The sequence below is a fragment of the Portunus trituberculatus genome, chromosome 47 (genome assembly GCF_017591435.1).
Source record: "Portunus trituberculatus isolate SZX2019 chromosome 47, ASM1759143v1, whole genome shotgun sequence".
Lineage (NCBI taxonomy): Eukaryota > Metazoa > Arthropoda > Malacostraca > Decapoda > Portunidae > Portunus > Portunus trituberculatus.
The window spans coordinates 21039658-21052528 of record NC_059301.1 but is presented as its reverse complement, the minus strand read 5'-3'; the positions used below and the strand labels follow the sequence as shown (position 1 = coordinate 21052528).

Genomic DNA, 12871 nt, shown 5'->3' with positions numbered 1-12871 from the left:
ACACACACACACACACACACACACACACACACACACACACACACACACACACACACACACACACACACACACACACACACACACACACACACACACACACACACACACACACACACACACACACACACACACACACACACACACACACACACACACACACACACACACACACACACACACACACACACACACACACACACACACACACACACACACACAAAAAAAAAACACACACACACAACACACACAACACACACAAAAAAAAAAACACAAAAAAAAAAAAAAAAAAACACACACACACACACACACACAAACACACAAAACTGCAGCACTGAAGGAAGTTAAGCTAATTAAAGTGAATTGCGAAAAATGTGGAGAATCTCTAGGAAAAGTGATGGAGAAGCAGGCTGAATGGAAAAAAGTCAGGAAGTGGAAAGAAAGGAGGTAAATTACAAAGTTGCAAGTCTGGAAAAGGAAATCAAAGAGTCAGGGAGAAAACTTTGGGCCTTGCTGAAATTATAGATCAACAGATCATAGAAGAGAAGATAGCTGAGAAAGTGGTGAAGGTTATTAAGTCAAATGAGACATTGGTGAGGGAAACTGTAGACAAAAAGAGATGTGTGGTGATATTTGGTGTGGAGGAGGATAAGACACCGAGTAAAATGGAGAGAGAAAAACATAAAAAGGTGATAAATAATATCATTAATGTGGTGCAAGAGGAGGAAAAGACCTAGTACAAGAAATAGAGGACTTCCATAGAATTGGAAAGTTCACAAGAGAAGGTATGAGGCCAATAAGAATCAAACTTAAGTCACAAAAGGATGTAGATGAATTGGTGGAGAAGTCATGGAGGCTAGCCCAGCAGGAAACAACAAGGAAGATTTGGTTGAGAAGAGATCTCGGTGAAAAGGAAAGAGAAATGTTAAATGAGTTGAGAAAGGAGGCTTTGAAAAAAATGAAGAGAGGACAGAAGAGGAGAAGAAAGAGTTTTTCTGGAGAATCTTGGATATGAGACTGAGGAAGTGGTTCATAACCCAGAAAAGTACAGCAAGAAAGGACTAAAGAAACTTACATATGAGCGAAATGTAATGTATTCCAACATAAATGGAGTGATATCGGGATTTTAGAACTCAACGATTACTTGAGGGACAAGAACCCAGATATTGTGGGTCTTACTGAAACAAAACTGAGAGAGGGAGAAGACCTGATGAAGGTTGGAGAAGGGAAATATAACGTTTGGAAAAGAAATAGAGTAGGTAAGATGGGAGGAGGAGTGATGTTGCTGGTTAAAAAAGATATAAAGGTGGATCAAGTGAAAAAGGTATGGGAAAGGCAGAAGTGCTAAAGATCAGAGCAGAAACTAATGAAGGAAAAAAGAGGCACTACATAGTGGTGTACGTACCACCTAAGACAAATGCATGGTCAGTACAGGAATATGAAGAAATGATAAGTGATACAGGAACATGTCTGGAAGAAATGTTGGGTGGCTGTGAACGAACTATAATGATGGGAGATTTTAATTGTAAAGAGGTGTGTTGGGAGGACTGGTCAATGGAAGGATCAGAGACAACATGGGAAATACACTATTGACACTGGCAATGGAAAATGTGTTAACTCAGTGGGTCAAAGAAGATACTAGGTTTGGAGGAGAGGGAGCATCGTCAAGACTGGACTTGGTCTTTAGTACAGAGCCAATGGTCATTGAGGAGATGAGGGTGGAGTGCCCTTTAGCAAAGAGTGATCATGCAGTTTTGGAGTTCAAGGTGATAGACGAAGAGAAATCTAGAAGAAATGAAGAATATAAAGTGGGAAGATGGAATTATGCCAAGACAGATTTTGGAAACCTAAAGAAATTCTTTCAAGAGACAAATTGGATGAAATTCAAGAGTGCTAAGGAGCAAATGAAAAGTGGAAGGAATTTATAAAAATATACAAAGAAGGTGAGAAAAATTTGTACCAATAAGACAACATAGAGAAGTTGGAAAGCAGGACTGGTTTAACGATAGATGTGAAAAGGCTAGAACAAGAAAAGAGGATGCATGGAAGAGGTGGAGAAGGAAAAGACGGATTAAGCAGTGGGAAAGTTACAAAAGAGCAAGAAATGAATATGTGTTGATTAGAAGAGAAGAAAGAAAGAAACAAGAAAAGGATATAATTGATAAATGTAAAGACCAACCAAGGCTTTTTACAGACATGTGAACAACAACATCAAAAATAGAAAGTATTGAAAGTTTAGAAGTAAATGGAGTATACAGTGAAGATCCCAGGAAATGGCAGAGGCTATGAATGGATGCTTTCGGAAGGTATTCACAAAGGAGACTGCTTTTGACAAACCACTGGTAATGGAACAGAAAGGGATTATGAAGGAGTTTCAAGTAACTGTGGAGGAGATCAAGAACATGATGGGGAGTTTAGAAGTGAGAAAAGCTGTGGGACCTGATGGGGTATCAGGATGGATTTTAAGAGAATGCAGGGAGCAATTGGCAGAAAAAGTTTGTGAAGTAATTGATGCCTCATTAAGGGAAGGTGTAGTGCCCCAAGACTGGAAAAGAGCTAACATTGTCCCAATCTATAAATCAGGTAACAAAGAGACCCATTGAACTATAGACCAGTGTCACTTACAAGTGTGGTAGCTAAGATGTGTGAGAGGGTGGTGAAGACTAGATGGACAGACTTCTTGGAGAAAAATGACATACTTTGTGAGTGTCAATTTGGTTTTAGGAAAAGGCGTTCATGCACGACAAACCTGATATGTTACTATTCGAGGGTGATAGATGTAATACAGGAAAGAGATGGTTGGGCTGATGGAATATATCTGGATTTAAAAAAGGCCTTTGATAAGGTACCACACCAGAGACTGATCTGGAAACTTGAAATGGTAGGAGGAGTGCATGGCAGTTTACTAAAATGGATGGAAGACTTTTGGTAGGAAGAGAAATGAGAACAATAATTAAGGACAGACCATCAGAATGGGGATTGGTGGAGAGTGGAGTTCCACAGGGATCAGTGTTGGCACCAGTAATGTTCGCAGTCTACATAAATGACATGGTGGATGGGGTGTCCAGTTATGTGAGCCTATTTGCAGGCGATGCAAAATTGTTAAGAAAAGTGAGATGTGACAAAGATTGCGAACTACTCCAGGAAGACTTGGACAGAATATGGAAATGGAGCTGTACATGGCAAATGGAGTTCAACACGACAAAATGCAAGAAAATAGAGTTTGGCAAGAGTGAAAGAAGAATCAGGAGTATGTACAAGATAGGAAATGAAGACATAAAACCAGTCATGAAGAAAAAGACCTTGGGGTGACAATTACCAATGACCTATCGCCAGAGAGACATATAAACAAAATAATTGGAGAAGTATTGAACTTATTGAGGAACATAAGAGTGGCGTTCGTATATCTAGATGAAGAAATGATGAAGAAAATAATTACTGCAATGATAAGACCGAGGCTTGAATATGCAACAATACAGTGGGCTCGAACTTAAAGAAACACATAAGGAAACTAGAGAAAGTACAGAGGGCTGCAACGAAAATGGTGCCTGACTTAAGAGATTTGACTTATGAAGACAGACTGAAAAGAATGCAACTTCCAACCCTGGAAAACAGAAGAAAGGGAGACCTGATAGCAATATACAGAGTGATGATTGGCATGGAAAAAATGGATAGGGAAGATCTGTGTATGTGGAATGGAAGAATGTCGAGAGGGCATGGGAAAAAACTAAAATGGCCACTTATAGGAGAGATGTGAAAAATATAGCTTCCCTCATAGAAGGGTGGAAGCATGGAATAGTTTAGGCGTGGAAGTGGTCAGCAAGGAATATTCATGATTTTAAGAAAAAGCTGGACATTAATAGATATGGAGCGGGACAACACGAGCATAGCTCTTTTCCGTATGTTACAATTAGGTAAATACAATTAGGTACACACACACACACACACACACACACACACACACACACACACACACACACACACACACACACACACACACACACACACACACACACACACACACACACACACACACACACACACACACACACACACACATAAAACAAAAATACAAACAAAAAAAACAAAAAAAAAAAAACAAACACACACACACACACACACACACACACACACACACACACAAAAACACACACACAAACACACACACACACACACACACACACACACACACACACACACACACACACACACACACACACACACACACACACACACACACACACACACACACACACACACACACACACGGCCCGGTAGCTCAGTGGTTAGGCGCTGGCTTCACAAGCCAGAGAGCCGGGTTCAATTCCCGGCCGGTGGAGATATTTGGGTGTGTCTCCTTTCACGTAGCCCCTGTTCACCTAGCAGTGAGTAGGTACGGGATGTAAATCGAGGAGTTGTGACCTTGTTGTCCCGGTGTGTGTTGTGTGCCTGGTCTCAGACCTATCCCAAGATCGGAAATAATGAGCTCTGAGCTCGTTCCGTAGGGTAACGTCTGGCTGTCTCGTCAGAGACTGCAGCAGATCAAACAGTGAATTACACACACACACACACACACATCGCGCAAAGAGGACATGCTGAATGGCTCCTAGGGAACTAGCTACAACAGGCGTTGGAGCCTCAACTAGATGTATGTATAGGGGAGTAGAGGGCCTTAGGGTTCTCTTATCTCTATAATAAATAAGTTTTTGGATTGTACAGATGGATGAAAATGGAGAGAGAAGCGGAACTGAGTGGTGTGGCCAAATGTATGGCACATTCAAAACAAACACCACCGATTGAAAATCTGCGACTTATTGAAACACCTGTAGGACTCAGGAGACTGACTGAGGACAATATGGATAAAGAATTTTCTGGATTTAGGGACAAAAAAGGAAATATAAGGAGCTTGCTCAACATAGAAAGAGAGTTGAGATACTTGAAGGAAGTGATGTTGAGTGTAATGGACAAGCAGGACAGACTGACAATTGAAAACACAGAACTGAGATTGAGATTAGTCAAATTTGAGAAGATTAATGTAATCAATCAAGGATTAAAGGAGGAGATACAGGAGATAAAGAAACAAAATGTCAAGACTACGAAAACTCCTTAAGGAGCTTATATGTAAAAGTACAGGATGGGATTGAGGACAGGGTTGAAGGTGGATTAAAGTGAAAACAAGCTGAAGGAATTATGAAATACATGGAAACAAGAACAAGAAGAGGAAAAAGTAAAATTTTCAGAGGTAGTAAAGAGGCAAATTCAAAATGAAAAACAAGGAAAGAATAGAAATAATAATTAAAGGAGGAAAACATACCAAACAGAGAAGGAAATGTGTGAAATAATGAATGAGAACTTCAGAACGGTGTTCACTGTAGATGGTCTTACAGAACCAAATAGGATATTACATTGCCAAGGATCACAGGAAATCATAGTGCACAAAGAAGATATTAGAAAATTATTGGATAATTCAGATGTCAGAAAAGAAATGGGATTGGATGGTGTTTCAGGCTCGGTGCTGAAAGAATTTTAAGAGCAACTACTGAATCCAATTTGGGATATAAATACAAGTTCACTAAATGAAGGGAAAGTTACACTAGAATGGAAAAGAGCCAACGTAATACCAATATTTAAAGGGGGAAAGGCAACTGAGCCATTAAATTACAGACAGGTGTCACTTACAAGCATTATGGAGAGCGGTTGAAGGAAATGGGACTACCAACCTTACAAGACAGAAGAGAACGAGACCAAATAACAATGTACTAGATAGTCAATGGCATTGAAAAGATAGACAAGGAAGACCTAGTGCTGTTGACAGAAAAAGATGGAAGGACAGGAGGTCATGTAAAAAAAATCAGGACGAGACAGTGTGTGAAGGATGTTGGAAAATACAGCTTTCTGCACAGAACGGTGAAGTGGAATGCATTGAATAATGAAGTTGTTCCAGCACATAATGTGCAAAACTTTAAGGAAAAATTGGATAATTGGAGAAATGGAGACAGGACACTATGAGCCCTGCTTGAACCCTGTACAATACAACTAGGTAAATACATTCTCTCTCTCTCTCTCTCTCTCTCTCTCTCTCTCTCTCTCTCTCTCTCTCTCTCTCTCTCTCTCTCTCTCTCTCTCTCTCTCTCTCTCTCTCTCTCTCTCTCTCTCAACAGAAATAAGAATGATGATAGTTTTTCATATTAGGTACATACATTATGAAATATACCCACACAAATTTTAAAGAAAAAAACTAATGGTTTGGCTGCTTTCAGCAATTTTCTGGAAAATGAAAATCTGCAGAAAGCAGCTGAAAGTAGTTAAGTTTTATGGTAAACTAATCGTGATAAGTTCTTTACTTACATATTGGTTCCATAAAAGAATAATAGAATTATTGTCATTGGGTGCATCGATGCCTTTCCTGGTACAGGGATTTCTCGATTTATGTGTGTTTAGAATATGCGATTTTGGAATAACATGAGGTAAGAAATCTAGTTGTTTCATTTTCATATTACGTGGATTATTTAGAATAACATGATGTGAAGATGCTTTGCTGGTATTGGTGATCACAGCACAACAGAGGTGCTTCACTGCCAGTACAGCTAGTGGTGCATGATAAACATTGTCAGGGAGATCAGATCTTACTGTCAGTTAGATGCCGTTACTATAGTAATGCTGAGCCAACGTTTATTCTAGCTTAGAGGTGCACAAAAACATTTTATATAGGGTACGTGCTGCAGAGAGTGTGGTATGCTTGTTGAGTCACTCTCTCAGAGGCAGGCCTTCTAGGAACGGATTAATCTGTTTTACATTCATTCCTATGGGAAAAATTATTTTGGTTCACAGTGAAACCTCAAACATTATACAGTTTAGTTCAATAATCATGTTCACTTTATGCAATTTTTACATTAAGTGATCCCTTCAAGAATGTATCCCGTGCATAAATTGAAAATTTCCTGTATAAGCAAATCATACTCTTTTGTAATAATGATGAAAGTCAAGTAAGCATTGTATCATATGTGACCTACTTTTTGAAAGACCTCTTACAGTATCAAGGGAAAATAATACATAATTTTATAAGAAGGCAGTCATAATGGAGTATGCATGTCCTCGGATATGTCACAAGCGCTATGAGGATACAAAATATGTCTTCATTTTGAAGGGGCCAATTAAATGAGAAATAGAAGAATATTGATATGAAAATACTTTTGTTCAACATTCACACCTTTGTTGTTGATACAGGAGGTGCTGTCAGAGCCATGGCGCCTCAGCACATCACAGACCCCCCATGGTCAGACCAGCAAGATGGACCTTGTCAAGAACCCCAAGTGCATCAGTGCTGGTGGAGGCTTTGGTCCTGTAGCAGACGATGGTTATGGAGTGTCATACATCATTGCTGGGGAAGACACCATTTTCTTCCACGTGTCAAGCAAGAAGAGCTCTCCTGTCACAGTGAGTTTTAGTGACTAATTGTGGTTAATTTAAATTGAGAGTATTATTGCATTATTGTTTTGAAGTTAATGTGTGAAAGATGCAAAATTTTTTCATCTTAAAGATTTTATAATAGAATGTATCTGTTCAATGTTCATTTCTCTGCTGGTTATCTCCTAATGAATTGTTGGATTCATGCTCTTAGTATAAACCCGACTTTTACATCCTCTTACACTTGGGTGCTGTTAATGCTACTCTATAAATAATGGTACCAGAGGAAGAGATGTGATAGTCACAGAAGAAATGTCACAAATCACAGTTTGCAGAAAGGAATGGAACATAACACAGGGTGCTAAGCATTTAGGAAAGCTATCAGACATTCCTTAAAAGGAAATTAGGAAGTGAATTATTATCCAGCGACCTCTTCCAAAAGGAAAATTAGGAAGCAAAAAATAAGATATGAAAGTGTGATAGCCAAACAGTTGAGGGTACTAAAAGTTTGCTTGGTGATCTTTTTTTGTCTAATTGTTTATATATTGGATTCATCTCTGAGGACTCAGTTACTGGTTTTAAATTGCATTTCAATTTTTGTACATAGATGTGATGAAGTGTGTCATGACCACAACTACTTTTACATTATTTCTAGTGTATGAAACATGACTTCAGGTTCCATTGATTAACATAATATGGAATTAATATGTAGCATTGTTAGGAACAGTGCCTGGTATTAGGTATGGACCTTAGGATTTATCTTGTTTGTATTTCAGTGCAATTTTGTTTTTTCCAGGACTCGAAGAGATTTGCCCGTCAGATAGAGAAGGCACTCAGTGACATGAAGAATCTCTTTGAAGCAGTAGGCAAGAAATAATGACAACACAAAGTTAGAACTGACTTGTTGTGGACCTTGTGAAGAATTTGGGGCTGCTTGACTTTGACAACCACTCAAGTCTCAGATTAAGTTCATAAGTTTATATGATAGGGAGATGTTACATATGTTTTTGTGGTTGTGTAGGGAGGATTGAGTCCTCTCCTGATCAATTTTAATGCCTATCTCCACTCTTTATGATTTAAATTTCCATGTATCCTGTGGTTTAAAAAAAAAAACCTAAGGCTTAATGAATTTCAGAGTAAAATACTGATATTCAGAATTTTATGTGAGTGATGGTGGAGCAGCTTAATTTGCTATTCCCATGTGTTTTGACTACACAGGATAGTGGTTTTAACTTTGATTTTTTTATTATTATTTTTATTATTATTATTTTATTTTATTCTTTTTACAGGGTAAAATCCTTATTTTTATTTGTCCCTTGTGAGCAGTTATGACCCAGCTGGTGGCTGTCACACTGTACACTCCTGTCTCTCAGCATATGCTGCACTGCATTGAGGAGGGATAAGTGCAGTCATAAGAAATCTCTGATTTACTACCTATATTATTTTTAACTCTGATTATCATATCTTTCCTGCACATGCAGCAAACATACATGCATTCCTACACTTACACAATTATTACATGATCCATTACTGTGTGGCAGGAAGGCATATGTAGTGAAGCTTTATAGGAGTCATATGATATAGAGTATATATACATTTATAATTCAGATCTTTATATTTCTCTGTTTTTAATGTTGTTTATTTTGAGAGTCTACTGAATAAGGTTCAAAGAAAGGAAAAGGTGTAGGATGTGTCTTTAACTTTGATGCTGTATCATGAAACCAGCATCATCAACTCATCAGCAGTCAATTCTCTGACAAATATTGATGTAGAATAGGTGTTGAAAATTGGGATTTGGTCTATTTAAATGTAAGATTAAGATTTGGGAAATTTTTTGTGAATTTTTTCACATGATATTGGAAAAATAAGTACAACTTGTTGATACAGAGAACTTAACTTTAAAGAAGTGTGTCCCCTGCAATGCCACTGTTTTTGTTACAATATGGGTAGCTTTCACAAATAGATGAATTGCTTAAGTGTTATGACTTGTGTTTTCTATTACTGTAGGTAATTTACTTGCACCTGAGAGCAGCATCCCTCAGTGTTAGCAGGTAGGCATTTCTGGTGATGTGTGTGTGTGTGTGTGTGTGTGTGTGTGTGTGTGTGTGTGTGTGTGTGTGTGTGTGTGTGTGTGTGTGTGTGTGTGTGTGTGTGTGTGTGTGTGTGTCTGGAAAAAGGGAGTTGTTGACCAACATTTGGCTAATTCTCCACATGGAGATAACAATATGGAGTTATGACTATAAAAAATAAAGTGCTCCTCTTTACAATGGAAGTTCATACATATGAAGAAACTTGCAAAAATGTATGATATTAACCTTTATCCAGACAGTGTAGGGTATAGATTTTCTTATTTTCATTTGAAAGAATATGAAATGTTTTTATAAACTAAATTATTAATGAAATGGTTATAGTTGAATGGTTGTAGTGGTGAATATTCAAAACTTTTATAGGAGAATGAAACAGAAGAGGTAGAGGAGTTGCAAAAAAATAGCTGAAGGGATAATAGAGAGGCTGCTGGTGATATATGGAAAAAATGGATATATTTGATTATTTTAAAATTAGTATAACAGCATTGATTCTTAAGTGTCCAGAATTCATAGAGACAAACAACATATCTATGTATTTCTCATTTCTTTTCATCATCTTCATGTGGATCTCAAAGTTGGATCTGATTAATTTGTTGGTAATTTAAAATCATCTGTCAAATAACTCCACTCATAATATTCTGTATCATAAGTATTGTTCTAACACTGGAATGGTGAGATCTTGTGTAATAGGTTAGAATACACTTGCAAGTTTTGTTTTGTTGCCAGGCATTGTTACATGTCAGTGTGGGGAATGAAGGTATATTTTGAAGGCTGCAGAAAAAGAATGGACAGGTGTTTGATTGCATAAGATTTGTTGTACATATAAGTTTTGGTTTGACTTCCTGTGTCCTTGACTTTATAGATTTTCTTTGTGATTTTTCAATGGAACCTCGTGGTGACAATCAAACTCAGAGGCAATGATCCTTATGTTTGGAGTGTGAACTACATTATTTTGCAACTGCTGAAATTCTGGACACATTTTGAACGAGTTTTGTATAACTTTATTGATTGTAGATAATTAAGGACATGGTTTAAGGCAGCAGAAATGTTTTGTAGCCTTTTAGAGATCCTAACGTCAAGTGAAACATTGAGATCTACATCAATTAATATTTCAGTTCACCTATCAGATGTGTACTTACTTCAGTTTTCAGCTTGTCATGACCAGTGGGTTACCAGATCAACAAGCAGCGTGGTACACAGTTTGTGTAGATGATACATTTATGAAAACCAAGACAAATGCATTTATTGAAGTAGAGAAGGATCTTTTCAGCTTTTGTTGTCAGTCAGTAAAGTATTTTTTGAAACTTGTTTGTAATTGAAAAGATCACAGCACATCTTACCTGTAGTGGAAGCCGGCTTGTGAAGGGAGCCCTGTTCTGAATCGAAAATCCGAGCCAAACCTATCATGAGCATGGGTCACTCCCGCACAACTGGAAGCTTGACATCATCCTGCCCATTTTGTGACACAAATGGTACTTTGCTATTTTCATATGTGCACTTTTATTTTAATTTTAGTAGAGGAAATCTTATTGTATATTTTTGTTAGTTACAGAAACTTTTAATGTTACATATGCCCAATTCAGGTATTCTCACCAGGTGCCTCAATATCAATGCAATTATTCCTTAATGAACAATGCAATCTTGTGTAGTACCACTTTTACAGTAGTGATGTGTTCATAGTATTTTAGGCACTAGTGTACTACATATAAGTAATAAATGGCTAAAATGCAGGAAATATGTACTTATTGTCTTTGGAATGTTGCATTAACTATTTTTGAAATTTTATTTGATATTCAACACCCTGTGTACAGTAATGCTTTCGAGAATTTGGAGAAACAACAGCTCTAAAAGTACTTAAAGTAATAATAGTAGTAACAGTAATAGTAGTATTATAGTGGGACCACTCTAAAACTAAGGCTTGGGTGTTCATCCTTAATGGGAATATAATCAGCCAGGACTCCACATAATTCTCTCTCTCTCTCTCTCTCTCTCTCTCTCTCTCTCTCTCTCTCTCTCTCTCTCTCTCTCTCTCTCATCCACAGCCAAGAAAAGAGCTTACTCACTCAACAAGTAAGCATTTCTTGAAAGAAAAAGGCTACCAGTGCACTATTGATTACTGACACTCATAAACTGTAATGCCCAAACAGCAAAACTTGCCAGCTACACTAGCTAGAGATAGAAAGAGGGATAGAAAGAAAGGCAGCTTGACTGACTGACAGGCAACAGATTATTTTCTCATATCCTTATAATTCATAGGCAATTATAGATCTGATAGAAATTAATTTGTATGAAATGGAGGTTCTATATGCAGAGAGAAATATTGGTCCTACATGTGGCATGCCCTGTACAAAACATGCCTTACATTAATTCCAGTAGTAATAGTAGTAGTAGTAGGAGTAATTGAAATAGTAGAAGTATCAGTTACATGTGATAAAGAATAGAGGAAAATATACAAGCTAATTTCAATTAGCTGCGCTATCTTCCAGGGGAGGGCAAGGGAGACTAAAAAGTCTACGTGGAGAACGTGTCACATTTCACTAACTCTGTGGCAAAAAATCTTCAATTTTCAGAGTTATTTTCATGACTGCAGCAGTAATATGTGATATTCGTGTTACTTATAAGATTGCAAGGCTATATGAAAGAGAATGGACAATGGAATATGACTAGTGAGAAAGCTACATCTATGGAATGTTAGGAGTTAGAGATGGGGAGAAAGTGTGTCAAGATGGTATTAAAGAGTGGCTTGGAAAACTAGTTGGGCTTTTTCCGCGGTTTGAGGGGAGGCATGTTGGGAGTGACCAGAGTATGACTATTAGAAATGGAAAAGACTTCGAGTGATGTGTAAGGTAACGGAAAAGTGAGATACAAGTGAAGAGCGTGGGACATGTATAAATGAAAGAATGAAATGGAAGAAAAGAGTATTTTGGAAAGAAAGAGACATCATTATATGGAAAATGGTATGAAGGAAGCCTGGGTGGTGATATCTTAGGCAAAGGCACAGTGTATGGATGTGAATGCAAGGAGATTCAGATTGTCAGAGTCCCGCAGTAATGTGCGCCAGGTGTGTGATATGGGAGATGAAACGGTGGAGCATGCGATGGTGGAGTGTATGAGGTATGCCAGAGACAGGAATGAGATGATGCATGTGATGCTGAGGGAATTATAGAATGTCAGAGTGGAGAAGACAGTATGGGAATGGGATTGTGTGGGGAGATGAATGATAGGATGATTGAAACTGTGAAGGATTTTCTGAAGAAATGTGTGCTAGATGAAGAAATCTGTGATGTGAAATATTGTGTCCGTCTTCGTTTTTTTTTTTCTTTTCTTTTCGAGTTGTTGATACAAATGCCTGGCCTGGCTGTGGAGCGACCTTAAGCCAC

At 37.9% G+C, this 12871-nt stretch overlaps 1 protein-coding gene across 4 annotated transcripts in view; it reads left to right on the top strand.

The window, feature by feature from the left end:
• LOC123520589 (carnitine O-palmitoyltransferase 1, liver isoform-like) overlaps positions 1-11221 on the top strand; it is a 35288-nt gene extending 24067 nt beyond the window's left edge. For all 4 annotated transcript variants that reach the window (XM_045283003.1, XM_045283002.1, XM_045283000.1 and 1 more), the window contains 2 exons: positions 7225-7434; positions 8201-11221. In XM_045283003.1, the coding sequence (XP_045138938.1) occupies positions 7225-7434; positions 8201-8281 (291 nt within the window). In that variant the 3' untranslated portion in view covers positions 8282-11221. The remainder of the gene's footprint in view (positions 1-7224; positions 7435-8200) is intronic.
• The last annotated feature ends 1650 nt before the right edge of the window (positions 11222-12871 follow it).